We start from the raw sequence: 18,523 nt of genomic DNA on the forward strand, positions 1-18,523 counted from the left end.
TTATTGACCTGGGGTCTTCGGGACAAGGCATCTGCCACTCTGTTCCGAATTCCTGGGGTATGGACAATCTGAAAATGATACATTGACAGCATGTTTGCCCATTTCATATGCTTCTCGGAAAGCTTGGTCTGAGTCAAAAAGTACCTCAGACTTTGGTGATCTGTCTTAACAGTAAAGTCTGCACTCAAAAGATAGTGCTTCCATGTATGGATGGCATGAATTACAGCCAATAACTCTTTCTCATAGATTCCTAGATATCTTTCTGTATCCCGAAGTCTCCTGCTTTCATAGGCCACTGCATGACCATTCTGATGCAATGCAGCCCCAACACATTCTCCACAAGCATCGCAATCAACATCAAAAGATTGATAAAGATCCGGGACTACAAGAATAGGCTCTGTAGTCAACTTCTCCTTGAGTGTATTGAATGCTTTCTTCTGTGATATTCCCCATGTGAAGGCTGTATTTTTCTTAGTAAGGTCATGTAATGGAGCTGCGATATCAGCAAAATGTCTGATAAACCTTATGTAGTAAGAACACAGGCCTAGGAAACTTCAAACTTCATGCACAGTTTTCAGCTCTGGCCATTCCTGAATGCCACGGATCTTCGCTGGATCCATTTGTATCCCATTCTTGGATATTATATGCCCCAGATAATGGATTTCTTCCAAGAAGAATTCACTTTTCTTGCTGTTTGCGTAGAGCTGATGATTTCTCAGCTCTTGAAACACTATAGCAAGATGTTCCCTGTGCTCTTCTTCTATCTTAGAAAAGGCTAAGATATCATCAAAGAAAGTACCCGTGAAATGCCTGTACTTCCGGAAGATGCGATCCATCATTCTATTGAATGTGGCTGGAGCATTTGTCAACCCAAAAGGCATCACTAAGTATTCATACAACCCGAATGTAGTGCGGAATGCTGTCTTGTGCACATCCTAAGGCTGTATCCTCACTTGGTGATAGCCACTCTTTAAGTCTATCCTGCTGAAAACTGAAGCTCCATTTAACTGATCCAGCACATCATCAATGCGAGGAATAGGGAATCTATTCTTGATGGTCATTTTGTTCAGTGCACGATAATCGACGCACATACGGAATGAACCATCTTTCTTCTGTACTAGCAGTACAGGGGAACAAAAAGGAGATGAGCTGGGCTGAATCAACCCTTTGGACAGCAAGTCCTGCACCTGAGCCATAATCTCCTCTCTTTGAGTCACACTGACTCTATAAGGTGGTCTGTTTGGTGGCTCACTACCAGGCATTAACTCTATCTGATGATCTTCTGGTCTCTCTCGGGGTAACTCCCCTGGCAAAGCATCGGAAAAGCAATTTTTAAAGTTTACAAGAAACTGAAACTTATCTTTGTCTGCATCATTCATTTCAGCATGCATATCATTCTCTTTTTCTTTTACAAAAACCATGTACGCAGAAATTGCACACTTTATTGCTTTACCACATGTAACATCAGATACAATGGGGATAGTCTCCCCTTTATTCCTAGCAATTAAACGCTGATTTTTTTCCCTATGCACAAACTCCAGCACTCTTTTCGGAAGAGTCAACTTCACTGCCTTGCGATGAAACCAAGGCATTCCCAAGACTACATCATGATGTTTCAGTGGAGAAATGAAGAAGTCTTCCTGATCCACATAACTCTGAACATGAAGACGGAGCTTCCCCATCAAGGGAGTGACTGGCACAGGATTCCCACAGAACATCTGATCGGCATCCAAAGCCCTGCCCAACTCCTCCGTCTTTATTCCCAGCCTCAGGGCTAGATCCTCTGATATGAAATTATCAGTAGCCCCTGGATCAAATAAAATTAGCGCTTGCTGGTCTCTAACTTTGCCCCATGATAGCAGCAATTCTCATTCTTCTGGGTTTGAAACATGACCCAGTATGTCAGGAATCCCCCCCGCCATTGGCTTTTGGAGTCCTCGTGGCTTCTCTGCCTCTTTTCCCTTCGAAGTTGAAGGCTTTTCTGGGCACTGGGCAGCCACATGCCCCTCTTTGCCGCACTTGAAGCATTTCCCATCTCTACAAAATTCAGCTATCTGTTCAGGGGTGAATAGAGATTTGCCTTTATAAACCTTTGAAAACTGAGTACCCCTCGGCTTCTAAGGCTGAAACCCTTTCTTTTCAACCTTGGGGTACTCTTTCTTTTCTGATTTTGAAAAATCAGTTTTCTTTCTATCAGCGCATCCTGCATGCAAGGATAGCACTGTAGATGGATCTTGTAACGGCACAAGACTAGCTACTGAAGCTGAATGCATAAGGTCTTGAATGTTCTTTGCCCCCAAAGCATTCACTACTGCCTGAATTCTTGGAGTGAGACCTGCTCTGTACTTTCTCATTTGGGTCCCTTTGGAGATCTTTTTGAAAGGTGCAACCTACAAATAAGCATCCCAAAACTTTTGGTTGTACACATCCACTGTATCTCCTGCATCCAAATGCAAACTGTCCCAATCTTGAAGAACATGGTCTCTAAACTGTTTAGGCATAAACTGCTGGTAGAAGGCTTTCTTGGATAGGTGATTGATCCATATTCAAAGATCTGCAAATTTTTCACACACCGTGTAGGTAACTGATGCACAACTACCTTTGCTTTTCCAACAGAAAAAATACCTCAACAAGAGGTGTCTTGCATTCACAACTTGTGCCAGTAATTGGGCTATCAGTTCAAAGCATAAACCCACAAAATTGCTAAAGCATCAACAATTGTATTGCCCTTTTTCTGGCTGCTGCAAAAAGCACTCAGAAGCATCTGATTCATCTTCCCAGTGTACAAAGGCATGCATTTTCTTTTTCTGCAAATCTCTGATTTCTCTGCTTTTCTCTGCTTTTCTAACAGTAGAAGTCTGCTTTCTCTATTTTCTCTGTTTTCTCTTCTTTTCTACTGCTTTTCTGATAGTAAAAGTCTGACAGGCAGGTAAAATCTGCTAGCAGAAACAGTGTCTGCAACTGTCCTTTTTTTTTTTGGTTTTTTTGGAAAGAACAGTAACCAGATGGAGTAACTGGCTAGTTACTCTAACCAGACTGACTGGTTCTGGTCTGGTTAGTCTGCAACTAGACTAACTGGACTGGTCACAGTCTAGTTACAGTAACCAGACTGGTCTGGTTGGGTCAACTAATTGGACCTCTAACCAGTCCACTAACCAAGGTTAGGCTAGATAAACCCAGGGTCTGCCACATCAGCTACCTGATCTGGCTGCCACGTGTACTGCCACGTCAGCACCCCTCAGGCCTGCATGCCACGTCGGCAACTTGTCAAGACCTCTGCCACGTGGGCGCCACGTCAGCTCGCACGTGTGGCCGCCACGTCACCTGTGTGCCACGTGTGAGCACGTCAGCTCTGTGCACTGTCTGCCACGTGTCAGATCTACTGAGCTGTCTGCCACGTCATCTGCTGCTTGGCTGCCACACCAGTGCCTATGCAAGCCACGTGTACTCCTAGCTGGCACCCTGGCCACGTCAGCAACAGCCAAAGGTTTCAGACCTTGGCAGCGTCGCGCCGGCACCCTGCGCAAGGAAATATGGTCGACGGAGCCTACGAACCTCGTCGCTACTCGTCACGCGAACTCCATGCTACACTACGTCCTACGTGGGGACCATGTGTGCCCGCGTGACAGCATCAGTAATCCCCCCTAGCCCTCTGCCCTGAGCGTCAAGCAATCGTCTGCTCCTCGTCTGCATACGATGCCTATCGTATCCGTTATCGCCGACGTATTCTCCTTCCTCACAATTAACAGCAGTGCTCTGTTTCTCTGTGGAAGAGATCAGCAACGAGACCCCCGTAGACTCGTCCTCTTCAAAGAGCGAATAGACCAGCTGTACCGTCGTAAAACTACAGCAGCGCCTCTTTCTTTTCCGTTAATTTTTCAGCAGAGTCACACATCAACTCCTTGGATCGTCACTGTCTAAGAAGACAGTATAGCTGTGCTCTGATACCAATGAAATCCCTCACGCTCTTTGAAAGACAGCAATTTCTCTTTGATTCACTACGAACCTCCTTCGTAAAAGACAGCAAGCACACTTCCCCTTTTGCTCTCCCTCTCTCTCTCTCTCAACAGAGACACTAGGGCCCAGGACAACTTGTCGGCTGGACCCCAAAATCCCCTTTATTACAAGAGCTTCAAGCTCATTTCAAATTGGCAACATGCCACTTGTCTAAAATCTAGACTAAGTCCTATTACATGCCACTAAGGGCCACTCTGGAGTCTTCAAAGCACTTGGTCACATGAACCGCCTCCTAGATGCTTGTTAGGCTCCCGTAGCGCTTAGGAAAAATAACTCTTCCTAGTACCTGCAACAATTAATTAAAGCGCACCACCATGGCACCCATTAATTGTTAGCACTTTGCATGCAAATAACACATTGTGGACTAATTCTAGTCACGGTGGGCGTCCCCACTGAATACATGTGCACACCTAAACAAATATAAAAATATATATTTATTCTCTAGTTGACCGGAGTCAACACTCTTGATTATAATTAAGGAGCTTTGACCAAGGGTCGAGGCGCCTTAATTATAGCCAAGTCTCTCCAACCGAAGTTGGCACATCTTGGTTAACCGGGGTTAACCCTCTTGGCGCATGCCAAGTCTTGTTGACCGAAGTCAACTCTCTCTGACCGTAGTCAGCTCTGTAGTTCTCTGGTTAACCGCAGTTAACCCTCTTGGTAATAAACCAAGTCTCCTTGACCGAAGTTAGGTTTACTTGACTAGAGTCAAGTATCTTTGACCATAGTCAATCCTTTGACCATTAAAAGAACTTTTTGACCATAATTAACACATATAAAACTCCTTAATTATGATCAAATAAATGGTCAACTATACTTTGACTTAGGATATTTACATTGTGGTGACACTTGACCAGATCCAAGGCCACTGTCAAACACGATCATCTTGACTCTCTCATCAATTGATGGTTTGGTCTCGCAAACAGCATACACAGGTCTAGTCACCCGGATGGATAGTTGATTTGGCGGCCAACAGCCAAGTGGCATCTCATTGTTCCCCTCTACATTTTGGGTTCTCCCTCTCGTAGGCAACCGCGCCATGTATTCATTTTCTTGTTTCAAACACCAACCTTGGGATATGGGTGCCCGTTTTTAGTGGCCCCACCCCTTAGTTTTCTCAACCTCATACATCCTTCGGTATTTCGTAGATATTGATAAACTTTCTTCTTATGACACCTCACCACTACACTGCCCACACACACTTTAATCATAGCCTTTCAATTGAGTACTCTGCATGCCTCTCCACTTTACTGACACATCTCAGGGACATCCCACTCCTAGAAGATCGAGCCGCTCAGATCACCCGCTCTCTCCATGAGGCTTTCCTACAGCTTTCACACACCGCACCCATTCCTCTAACCTGCTACCGCTTGGATTCATACCCTGCAATAGCTGGTACAATGATGAGTATAAGGCTCTCATATTCAAGGCTAAGCATCACCTTATGAGTGAGGCAAAGATAGTACGCAAGTATCGTCATTTGGTTCATCGGAAGAAGCAGACTTTGTTTACCACGAGAAAATCATCACATTCTATTTAGTAACAACTCTAAGGAATTCTGGCAGAAGTTTCTCGAGCGACGAGTCCGGACGCCACACTATAGCCCTCCTACGCATGGCTCAGCTCGTGGCTCGGAGGGGACATCTCCTGATTCGGGATCACATCTCGTAGATGTCATGGTTGGGTGGTGGGCAGCCTCCCAGGCTTCACAACACCACCTGGTGGTATGGGACACCAGGCTGGTTAGGATCTGGTTGGGAGTTCATGCCAGTAGCTCAGCTCGTGGCTCGGAGGGGACATCTCCTGATTCGGGATCACATCTCGTAGATGTCATGGTTGGGTGGTGAGCAGGCTTAGATGTCATGGTTGGGTGGTGAGCAGCCTGCTCACCACCCAACCATGATATCTACAAGATGTGATCCCGAATTAGGAGATGTCCCCTCCGAGCCACGAGCTGAGCTACTGGCACGAACTCCCAACCAGAGATCCTAACCAGCCTGGTGTCTCATACCTGGCTGCTCACCACCCAACCATGACATCTACGAGATGTGATCCCGAATCAGGAGATTTCCCCTCCGAGCCACGAGCTAAGCTACTGGCACGAACTCCCAACCAGATCCTAACCAGCCTGGTGTCCCATACCACCAGGTGGCGCTGTGAAGCCTGGGATTTGCTGCTGGGTCTTGGGCTACGCTATGATGCAGGCACACGTCCGCGACTCAATCCAGAATCACACCTAGCACTTGGGAACGAAACTTGCTCCCATCGGCTCCCTGAGAACTGAACCTCTGGGCCCCTTATATAGACTCAGGCCCCAAGCGCCAAAAATAGCGAAGACCTCTTACTGGTTCGTACCCTTGCCACTCAACCCGAGAATCAAGCTTGCCTAGCTCTAAGCCTCCCCAGGCTACCTGAGCTAGTCTTGTGTACCCAGTACACGTCGGATACCAATCCGTGCACATGACACCTAACCTCCCACAATTATCATATCTTACTTTTTGCATACTTTTCATAGCTAGTGGCATCAAACACATAGCTATCAAGCTTCATAATGGTCGAGTGAAAGATCAGAAGGCCTAGCTTGATCATGAGGAACTATTAAATAAGTACTATAGCCCAGATCTTAGCAAAGCGAAGAGGTTTGCACCAATTTCCCTCACACCTAGAGCCTCAACACCATCACTCCCATTCACAAGGCAAGGAATTCCATGAGCCATGAAAACTCAAGGACCACTATGATTGGGCATGTCATGTCTAAGATCCATGCATCAGTGCTTGACATATAGGTTAGCTAGTTTGCAGAGCTCTAGGGTCTCAGGGCTAAGGGTTAGGTAGGCTTCGAGGGTTGTGATCATGCAGCTGTAGTCACATACTCAAGATCAGAGTTATCATTGAGGAGGCCAGAGCACGGAAACAGAGAGTTTATTCTTGCTTTGTGGTTTTTTGCAAAGCTTTTGACACAATGCCGAGAGCTCACCGACACTTGCAAGATCTAGATTATGGTCACGAGATCATTCGAGCAAACATGGCAACTCTATGAGAAGGTCTTAGGCTAGGTTCATATGACAACAGGTGGACATAGGAGATCATGAGCACCATCGTGGTCAAACACGGTTGTCCATCATCACTAACCCTATGTGGCCTCCACATCGACGAGCTTGAAAATTTCATCGGGACACTAAGGGGGGCAGGCTGCTCTCTTGCGGCCCCCTGATTCAGATCCTCCTCTATGCCGACGATGTGGTCTTACTCTCATATTCAGCGATGGGCCTCCAGGGAAACTTGGATGCACTCCATACACACATGATTTGAAGGTCAACCTTGGTATAACCAAGGTGATGATCTTCAACACATCTAGAGCAGCCATGCACAGAGAGCAGTTCATGCTGGATGGATTATAGTGGAGGTCGTCACATCCTACACCTTTTCTCTCGCCCAATTTTCATGATGTGACTAGCGATGCAAGCTCGATTGAACCCTGGGATACGCGCACTTGCTAGACTCAAGCAACAACAAGTCTAGGCTGGTGAAGTTCCAATAGAGACCAAGTCTAGGCTGGTGAAGCTCCAATAGAGAAGGTCCCTCCACACGGTCTCCATGTCCGTGCCTACCTGACATCCGATATACCTAGCCATAATGCCCCTCTCAATCCATCTGAATCCAAACGCAATCCCTCATCTTGAAGTGTCTACATGACTGACCCTATGGATTGGTGCGAGCTGATGAGTACACTTGCTGCTGCCCTAAAGCACCATAGGTTATTGAGAGAGGCCACAAAAAAGATGACTGTATTATTTGCTAGGTCACTATCAAGAGGCACTTTGTCATTCCTAATGGAAAGACGAAGTCCAATTGTCTGTAGTATAAGCAAAGGAGGTAAGGGAAGAGGCAAGATGACAGCCCTAATCGACAGATCTGGAGAGCTAGAATCTATCTCCTCTACTACTCTGAGTGAGGACTGGCTTTGCACTGAGTTGTAAAGACAGAGACACATAATCCAATCCCAGTGTCGAATTGTTCAGCTAAGGGAAAGTGCTAGAAGTAAAGTCTACGAAAAAGAAGAATGTAAGTAAATTAAATGATCTATACTCTTAGCAATTTGCACAGGATACATCATCAAGGCATAGCAGCTAGAGACTAAGGTTGTCCTTTAGATTCAATATTATCCAGAACACTACTTATAGGAGTGCATGTGCCCTTGCTAATGCTAAGCATGGTAGTCTGTAGAATTTCAGAAATCCAAATGGCTAACCCAAGTAAAGAAATATTACAAAAGAAAAACAAACGCATGTGATCTACATAAGAACAATAAGAAGTAAAAATGGAAGTCGCAAGGCAAAGCCAAATGTGCATGCATTCGGGACAATAAATGACTATGTGCATACCCATGTGCATACATGTGGCTGCACACAAATGCATCATATCAGGCACAGTCCTGCCAATGTCTGATGTATCGACAAATATGTCCACATGAATAAAATGTTCAGTTTACTTGCCAAAACTAAACATATACATAACCAGACCTCGAGTGTTCACCATGTAAAGAAAGGTGTTCAATAAATTGATGTAGGCTGATGATGCATGATACTCTATCTGCTCAGCAGATTCTTCTAGAAGCCCCCCTTCTGGCGATTGTAACAAGAAAGCATTTGCAATAAATGATAAAAGACTCGCCTCTTTTGTAAGTCTTTGAAATTCAGATTCGATTACCTGTCCAAGAAAACAGGAGAAAACAAAGGGATAAATCTGTCTGAGGTTTATGCAAATGTCAAACTGTGCATTTCCAAATTCCACACAAAGGCTTCCAAACCTTGACTACAGGTTCTTTTGTAGCAGCTGTCCTTGGAAATGGATTATGTAGAGAGACAGATGAGTAACTTCTCCATGTTTCACAATGCAATTCAGCAAGATTTTTGGATATTGTTGCAATGATCGCTCCAATCCCCTGATATATACAAATACAACTGGTATTAAAGCATTTGATTCTGAAGGATAAGTCCAAAAGAAACTGTCCTCCATCCAGAAATCTCTCTCATGCTCAAAATACCCAGAAACTCCCATAGATACGTGCAAACACGCATGGATAAAATCATACCACTTGGCGAAGAACCTGTTGGACTTGAGAATATGGATGATTGATTCTTGACAACAAGTATTGCTCTCGAAGACGGAACCCCAAACGTTTATCAAACTTTTTAAGAATTTTCCTCAATCCCATAATGTTCATCTCTACATATTGCAAAAGGTTCAACAGCTCTTTACCAACCTGCCTGCAGTTCAAATTTAAAGCTTCCATGTCATAAGCCTTTCCGTGTGTCGATTGAAATGTTCACTAAAAAGTTCCCAAGGTCCAAAGGCTCAAAAATGTCTTCAAATTTAAACAAAGGTTGAATAGTAGATATACTAAGAAGTTAAAAACCAGGTCCACATAAGATTTCCAGTGCTCACGGAGCTAAAGCTCTTAAACAAGCTGTAAGAACTCCATGTGCTTCCAAACAGGCCCTTGTAACAGTGGAAGGCAGAAATGCACTATGGATAAAGGAGCTGGAAGATGATAATGAGAATGCAAAAAATAAGCACTATGCTCTGTCTCACAATCCTCTAGCTGCAGGCCAGATCTGACAAAGGTTAGAGTCAAACAAGTGAACATCTCCAAATAAATCATTGGGCAAGCGGATAATTCACTGTTGCATCAGTCTAGACATGGAAATAGCCCTCCTAACAGTGATTCTATAGTGCTTCTACACAAAGGGCAAGCTGTGCATATCATTAGCTAGGGTATCCTTTTCGTGCATGGGTATGTCCAAGAATCTCCTAATCTTGCCGTGTACTGGCAGCCACAGCATAATTATTTTCCACATTAAAAATCTGAACCTAGGGAAGCGACTTCCCTTCCATAAACTGACACTCTTTTTTTTTGGGAGCAAAAAAGTGATATTATATTATCAGAAAATTATGTACATGTAGTTCCTGTTACATCTCAATCTCCTGTAGAGATTTAGCAGCAAAACATCAAAAGATACAACTCATGAAGAATGATGTGGAGAAACCATAGTAACAATATAGGCAGTAAAAACTGACACATTTCTCTCCACAAAGTCAGGGCATCAGAAGGACCCCAAATGCAATGATATTCTCTCTGTTTACTGGCGCTAATCTTTCAAGGACATAGGAACCACCATATGCATGACCAAAAAGTGATCTAGTGTTCTTTCGTGTGAAAGAAATAAAGAAAGATGTATTAACGTCCGCGGAAGACCTCACGGGCCTATGGGACAAGGTACAAAGTACACCAAAAGGATGATCTCATACAAGCCCTTGGAGCAAAGGGCGCACTAAGGTCCTTGCTGAGTGCTAAGACTGCTAAACTGATAGACTGAAAAACTGATAAGCTGATAAACTGATAACTCTACAGAGCTCAATAGCGAGCAAAATCAGATATAACCCAGAAACTAGCAGCTTTGTGATAGCTGTAGCATGCAGAGATCTGGACTCAAGCTCAAAAGCCAAAGCCCGGCACCATGGTGGCTCGCTTGTGAGCGGTAAAAATCTCTCAGAGGGGGACGTGATCTCCTTGATCTTTAAACCCGTTGGGCTGTGTTAAGAGTAACCCCACGCCTCGGCGGTCTCCTCTGAGGAAAGCTGTGATAGAAACTCCAATGCATTTACTTTGTCTTGGAGCTTGTTTTTTCCAGATATACATTCAGCCTTTTCCTTTTCCCATTCTTCTTTTCTTTTCTCCACTCCTCTTGAATTTTCCCTCCATGTTTTCTTACCTCAGCTAGTGTCCTCTCCACAGCTAGAGTGGGACCATGGTCTATTTTAAACATTTACCACACAGGGCATCCATGGTATTTTCAGCCTCACCGTTTTTCTGGATGATTTTGTATGAGGTCCTAACAAGATTTTATCCTCCTTACAAGATTTTATCCTCAATTTTTGTAATATGGTCAAACTTAATAGAGGTTCACTTTCTTGCAAAAAAGGGGATCTAGTGTCATGGACATTTTTGTAATCAGCACATATGTAGCCCATGAGCTCAAAGAGTTCAAGATTGATCACAAGGCAATTTACAATAGGCATGTAACACAAGAAGAGAAAACAAAACATTTTAATGGATTAAGTTAAATTATAGAAAATAGCATTTATATAGACAACAAGGCAGAGCAGCATTTGAACATATATGAATGGCAAGACAAAGATTGGCAAAGATATTTATAAGATCAGCTCTAACCTGTTTCAAAAGGAGGTAGGAAGCAAGCTCTCCGTTCAGTTCAGCACAGAAACAGCGGAAGCAGCGCCAGGCGGGTTTCGTAGCAGGGCTTACCTAACCCAAGCCTGGGGGTTAGTCACAGCAGAGGGCTGCCCACAAAAATACACGCAGACCACCATGGAGGGAGAGGCCAAAACTCCCATGGCTTTCCCTAAGGGGAAGACTTTCACCCCGACTCCAAAAGCTTCATGCCCCTCCATCGCAGCCCTCCCTTTGCCCCCACCCTACATCTTTGCAAAGACGCCTTCCCCATATGCAAAGAATTATCTACAGCAAAAGAGAATGGTGCATGATAGACCCACAATAACATATTTATTACTTACAACAGGAAATCCGTGAGCTCAAGCTCAGACTTGCAGCTCTAGAGAGAAAAACAAATGCTTGGGAAGGACAAGGAAAACAGGAAATTATTCACGAAGTATTGTAGATAAAGTCCAAGACTTGGTTACAACTCAGCTCCAATCAGTGAAACAGGAAATTACAGCAACATTGGACACTAAAATCAACACATTGAATGTATATGAAGAAGTACAAGAATAGGAAAAGAGGGTGGTTCATGCACGATTCATATGCATAGGGGGGCTACCAGAGGGCTGGTTTGAACGAAGTCAAAAGGAAAAGCTGGAAGATATCATGGAAAGAATCAACAAATAAAAGGATGGGAAGCTGAAAAAGTAATAGCTGTCATACAAGAGGGGACTCAAGCCAAAGTATGCTTCCAGGACAAGATGAAAGGAAGCAAGATTCTCAAGCAAACCAATAAGTTGAAAGGTACTAAAATATGGATAGCGGAGGAGCTCACCCCAACTCAGCTCAAACTGAAGGCCACTGAATTGACTAAGGTGAAGGATGCTCGAAAGAAAGGAAAATGGGCTGTTTACACGGATGGAAAAGCACTAATCAAAGATTTCAAATCCAAACCTAAAGACTCTCACTCTTAAACTGATGTAATACAGGCCGATTATCTTTTGTAGTAGACGTAGTTAACCTATAATAACTTTGTGAGTGCTATACACACTCCCAAGAGACTCTTAGTCTATAACTGATGTTCGTTGTTTATCTTTTGGTGTGTGTTTTGTCCCAAAGGCCTTTGAGCTCCCGAGGACGTTAATCTCTCTCTCTCTCTCTCTCTCTCTCTCTCACACACACACACACACACACACACACAAGCTAGCCCAACAAGTATTCACTACATGACAAAGCTGTAAGATTTTTCTCTTCAGTGGATGTAAGGGATCGCTATTAGTTAATGATCGCCAGTCCCATAGATCCTGAAGGGTCTCACGCGGACTTTAATACAATCATATCATCTCTCTCTCTCTCTCTCTCTCTCTCTCTATAAATCACATAGCAATCTCCCTCTCAATAAAAACAAAGTATTAGATGAAGGGAAGAAAACTTTAAACATACGTGTCAAAAGCAAGGCACTTGCATAGAGATGAACCAATAGTTTACAAAGATATTAACAAAAGTAACCCTTGTTTCAAAAGCATCAAGGTAGGAGTAAAATGTAGGTATGACTCAAAGTGCAAAGACGCTACGGGTCTCAATAAACCAACAACAAAAAAGGAAAACCCAACAAAGTCTAGAGCCAGGAACCGTGAAAAGGATTATCCTATGGTCACTTCTAGCACTTTGTACCAGGGTTTATACACTTGCATAACCTCTTTACCAAAAAGGAAACATACAAAAAGATATTGGTTAGAAAAAAGAAGAGGAGATTTATGAACGATAAGCACAGAGTGATGGGAACAGACCCATAAAGTTCTTCATAAACCTCCATGAAGAGAAATTTTAGAAACAAGGAGGAAGTTGGGAAGACATGGTGACATTTATTGAAGATCTTTATGAGATGGACTGGCTTGAAGACACAATAAATCAAGTGCTCCCCACCAAGGCAAAATGTCATTGTCTGTTATGATCTCATCTCAATGACAAATAACCAATAGGAAAGCATTGGATCCAAAGGATATCCTTATAGAGATGCTCAAAATGGGGGGCAGAAACTAAAACAATAATGAGATGGTAATACAACCTCTGGTGGTTTGTAATGCCATGTCTGATGTCAAAGTGTGTGGTGGCACGCATGCTTTGCTTGCTTCCCTTGTTTTCAGAACTTGTAATCTTCTAGGTTCATCTTGGTAGCTTGCCAGCTCATAAGTAACCTTTGGAGATGAATCGGCTTCAATGGCCATGCTATCTATGCCCGTGACTCTTGGCTTCTGTGACCCTATGGGCAGTGCCATGTCTAATACACTTTGTTCTTCGATGGTCTTATCTAGGCAGTTCTCTCTTTATATATTAGTTTTGTATATATTGTGTCAAATGTTCGTTAATCAAGAAGTTCGTTGGTTTTTTAGATTAGGACCTGTGGTAGGGGAGAGTAGGAGCACACCGACACACACAAGCAGGATAAACACAAGCGTGTGGGGATAAAACATATGTGTGTACCTCCCCTAGCACACAGTCAACCTTTTATATGAAAGGATAAGGTTACAACACTAAGTACGGTGTACTTAGTGTACTTAACAAATAAAGTACTAAGTGTACTAACTGTACTTGGGTGGCCATAGTGCCTTTACCCCAACAACCTCCCACTTAAAGGCAATATGCCCTCAAGTAAAAATAAATGAGGCTCAACCTATACCCATAAACTGTCGGCAATGTGCAAACCGCTCTACAGGCAAGCCTTTTGTCAACAAATCTGCTGGATTATCATCTGTGTGAATCTTGACAAGCTGAATCAGCTTATCATCTATCACCTCCCTGATGAAGTGATACTTCACATCAATGTGCTTTGTCTTTGCATGAAAGACAGGATTGTGTGCCAACTGAATAGCACTCTGACTGTCACAATGCAACAATGGAATATCACCTATAATGCCTAAATCTCCCACTAGCCGAGATAACCATAAGGCCTCCTTGCATGCCTCTGTGGCTGCAATATATTCAGCTTCCGTGGTAGACAAGGCTATGCACTGCTGCATCCTTGACATCCATGACACTGCACCTCCAGTGAATGTATAAACATAACCGGTAGTAGACTTCCGGTTATCGGGATGACCAGCAAAATCCGAATCCACATAACCATGCACCTTTGCATCTCGCTTGCCAAAGCATATGCACAACTCCTGTGTGCCCTTCAGGTATCTCATGATACCTTTCACTGCATTCCAATGCTTCTTGCCTGGATTTGCCATATACCTGCTAACCACTCCCACTGCAAACGCAATATCAGGTCTGGTAGCAACCATGGCATACATGAGACTGCCGCAAGCTGAAGCATACCTATCAGCATCTGAGTGTGGGCTGTCCATTGCACTAAGTTTCACATACGGAGGCAATGGAGAACTAAGGGTCTTTCCCCCCTCCATATGAAACCTGTGCAATACTTTGCCAATATATTCGGTCTGAGACAAATACAACAAACGCTGTCCCCTGTCTCTCCGTATCCGCATTCCCAGTATGTGATTTGCATCACCAAGGCCTCATGCAATCTTTTCTTAAGGTCATCAAGCTCCTTACGAGCTTTACCAGCAATAAGCATGTCATCCACATATAAAATGAGAATGATTAAGCTGCCATTTGCAGCCCTTTTGGTATATAAGCAGTGATCGTCATCACTTCTCCTGAAACCTTGGGACTTCATGAAGGTATCAAATTTCTTATACCATTCCCTTGGTGCCTGTTTCAGCCCGTAAAGGCTCTTTTTAAGCTTGCATACAAGTGACTCCTTGCCCTTGACTGCAAATCCTTCTGGCTGTTGCATGTAGATCTCATCATGAAGATCACCGTGAAGAAAGGCTGTCTTCACATCCATTTGGCATAATTCCAAATTCTCACATGCAACCAAAGCAAGTACAATCCTGAGTGTGGTCATCTTAACCATTGGAGAAAAGATCTCATCAAAATCAACACCATACTCCTGCTTAAAGCCCTTGGCAACCAACCTGGCTTTATACCTTGGCTTAGCTCCAAGTGTGACTTTCAATCTATACACCCACTTGCATGGCAGTACTTTCATGTTTCATAGTACATCTTCCGCCACTGCGGGCTGTCCATTTGGACCTGCTGCAGCATCATGCATTGGCTGATTACGCTGCTGTTGTTGCTGATTTGCAGCCTGCCTGAATTGTACAGGATGTCCCGAGTCATCAATGTCAACCTCTGAAGCATCAGAAGGCTTATCTGCTGCCTTAAACATACATGACTCATCAAATAAGACATCATTGCTGCGTATTAGCTTCTTATTCACAGGATCCCATAGGCGGTAACCCATCTCACCACTGTCACCATATCCAAGAAAAATGCATTTAAGAGACTTAGGATCAAGCTTGCTGCGATCTTCTCTGCGTATATGCACGTACACAGTGCAGCCAAAGACCCTCAAGTGCTTATAGGAAGGAGGTTTTCCTGTCCAAAGCTCCTCTGGCACTCTGCCATCTAGTCTTTTATTTGGTGACCTATTGATGAGGTGTACTGCTGTTTTTACAGCTTCAGCCCAAAATCCATGAGGTAAAGTAGCATGTGACATCATAGAGCGAGACTTTTCCTGTATGGTTCTATTCATACGCTCTGCAGTGCCATTTTGCGTTGGACTGTAAGGAGCAGTGAGTTCTCTTTAATACCTCTAGCATCACAAAATGCATTGAATGCATTAGACATATACTCCCCACCGTTATCTGACCGCAAAGCCTTCAGTGTTCTGCCTGTTTGGTTCTCAACCATAGCAAGCCATTTCTGGAACACTGGAAAGACATCACTCTTCAATCGAAGAGGATACACCCACACCTTCCTTGTGGAATCATCTATAAATGTGACAAAGTACCGTGCACCTCCAAGTGAAGGACTAGGCATCTCACACACGTCTGTATGCACAAGCTCAAGTTGAGCATCTTTATGTCCTAATCTCCTTTTATGAGGACACTGTAACTGTCTACCATATATGCAGTGCTCACAAAACTTTAAATCAGAAAATTTAAGACACGGTAAGTAGCCAAGGCGAGCCAATTGCTCCATTCCACTTATGCTCATATGTCCCATCCGGCTATGCCACATAGAAATATTCGGCAGCTCGGTGGCATGAATATCAACATGATTACATACTTTAGCATGAAGAGTATACATTGTGTCAACCTTAGAACCTCTGGCAACAACCAGGGCACCTTTGGTGACCTTCCAGAAACCATGACCAAAGCTGGTCACAAAACCTTCGTCATCCAACATGCCAGTAGAAATCAGATTTTTCTTGACTTCGGGTACATGCCTGACATTGTGAAGCATAAGCTGAGTACCATCAGCAAATACAAGCCTGACATCTCCAACACCGACAATACTGCATGCATGATTATCCCCTAGAAAAACGACTCCATTACTGCCTGCTGCATATCTTACAAACAATTCTTTGTAAGGTGTAACATGGAATGAGGCACCTGAGTCAATGATCCAAGAGTGCATGTCTGCAAAATCTCCTGCATGGAGAGAATGAGCATCCAAAGTAGAGAGAAATAGAACCTCTCCCTCACTGTCATAACCGTGTGTAGAATGAAGCTCTTCAATCTTCACACTGCTCTTGCCATTGCTTACTGGTACAATTGCTTTTGCATCTGACGCATCACTGTTTTTGGCTTTGTCTCTCTTATCATTTTTCAGTTTAAAGCACTGCTTTTTGGTATGTCCCTTTTTGCCACAGTAGTAGACTCAACATCTTTGTTGGAGCGGGACTTGCTCCTCCCTTTTCCCCTTTCCTGAGATTTTCCTCTTTGCTGACTTCTCCCCCTTGCATTTAAGGCATTGTTAGGCTTTACTGCATCTTGAGCTTTCAGCTTCTGCTCTTCTTGCAAAATCATCCCTGTGATATCTGAAAAACTTATGAAAGTGTTTGCATTTGTTACAGCTGTGGTGAATGTATCCCAACTTTCAGGAAGAGAGATCAAGAGTGCCATACCCTTGGTTTCCTCATCCACCACATATTTTTGATTTGCAAGTTGAGTGACAATTGAATTAAACTCATTGAGATGTGCATCCATGGAGGTCCCTTCCTTCATCTTCAGATTGAAGAACTTACGCAACCAATATATCTTTGTGGCTACACTCTGCTGCTCATATGTGTCCTGTAGCTTTTTCCACAAACCCCAGGCTGTTTTTTCACCATCCACATTCCAAACAACACTCTCATGGAGTGACAATTCAATTATGGACTTTGCTGACAGATCAGCTAGTGCCCAAGCATCATCAGATGTGCCAGTGGGCTTCACACCTTTGTGTATAATAGGAGCATGAAACTGCCTGAGAATTAGCACATTCAGGACCATCTTTTTCCACATTGGGTAGTTAGCAGCACCCTGCAACTTTTTAATATTGAGAAGAGAAGATTCCGAGGATGAAGCCATTACAATCAGCAAGAAATATAACCCACACTTGGGTGCCTGACTCCCTGCAAACTAAGTGCACAGATGCACTTGTAGTTGTGCTCAAAAGTTAATTCCTGCAATGGAACACAGGACCTGCAACTTTCTCCCACTTAACAGTAAATACTGTCTGTTTCCTGCCTGCTGCAGATCCAGAAAAGCAATACTTAATGCATTAATTGATGCTCTGTAGTACAGTACAGCAGTACCTTGATTTAACACAATGTATGTCCCTGCTGTAACAGTGAAAACAGCACTGTTTTATGCACTTTAAACTTCAGTAAAGTGACTGTTTACAGTCCAAAAGTTGACTCCGGACAGTACCCGACTGTACTTTCTAGTACAGCAACAGAAATTGACTGTATAACTGTCCAAAACTGACAGAATTAGACTTTCTCTTGCCTCTATAACTGTGTTACACAGTTTAGAACTTGAATGAGGCAAAAGCCCCTTGACTGGAAGCCAATTTTGAAGATTTTAGTGCATGCACCGCTTTCCGAAAGCTCCACTAATCACATAAAGCATCTAGGTGTTTCCCCCAACACTGATATGCATAACAATGTCAAAAGCCCCAATTCATATGCATCTGCCACTGTCCCGTAAGTCATAAAATGCATCAAATCCTTGCACAAATCAACTCCAATCAAGAGGATATACGCAAATAAGTGTGTGTATAAGCCAATGCTTGGCTGTGGCTACAAAAGCCCCTTGATTCCACAATTCAAAAAATGAGAATTTCTCTCACATAGGAGGCATAGATCTGCAGATCTACCTCACTGACAATACATCTGACCCACAATGCTCAAGTATGAGCTCAGAAATT

The 18,523-nt window shown here is 43.6% G+C and overlaps 1 protein-coding gene across 5 annotated transcripts in view; it reads right to left on the reverse strand.

The window, feature by feature from the left end:
• Positions 1–18,523, reverse strand: part of LOC147886101 (SPX domain-containing membrane protein At4g11810-like) — a 134,360-nt gene that overhangs the window by 11,193 nt on the left and 104,644 nt on the right. For all 5 annotated transcript variants that reach the window (XM_087395525.1, XM_087395522.1, XM_087395524.1 and 2 more), the window contains 3 exons: positions 9,113–9,287; positions 8,828–8,962; positions 8,554–8,727 (listed from right to left, as the gene is read on the reverse strand). In XM_087395525.1, coding sequence (XP_087251651.1) covers positions 8,554–8,727; positions 8,828–8,962; positions 9,113–9,287 — 484 coding nt within the window. The remainder of the gene's footprint in view (positions 1–8,553; positions 8,728–8,827; positions 8,963–9,112; positions 9,288–18,523) is intronic.

The sequence above is a fragment of the Dipteris shenzhenensis genome, chromosome 24, assembly GCF_047967505.1.
Source record: "Dipteris shenzhenensis isolate YYH24624 ecotype China chromosome 24, Dip_SZ_1.0, whole genome shotgun sequence".
Taxonomy (NCBI): Eukaryota; Viridiplantae; Streptophyta; class Polypodiopsida; order Gleicheniales; family Dipteridaceae; genus Dipteris; species Dipteris shenzhenensis.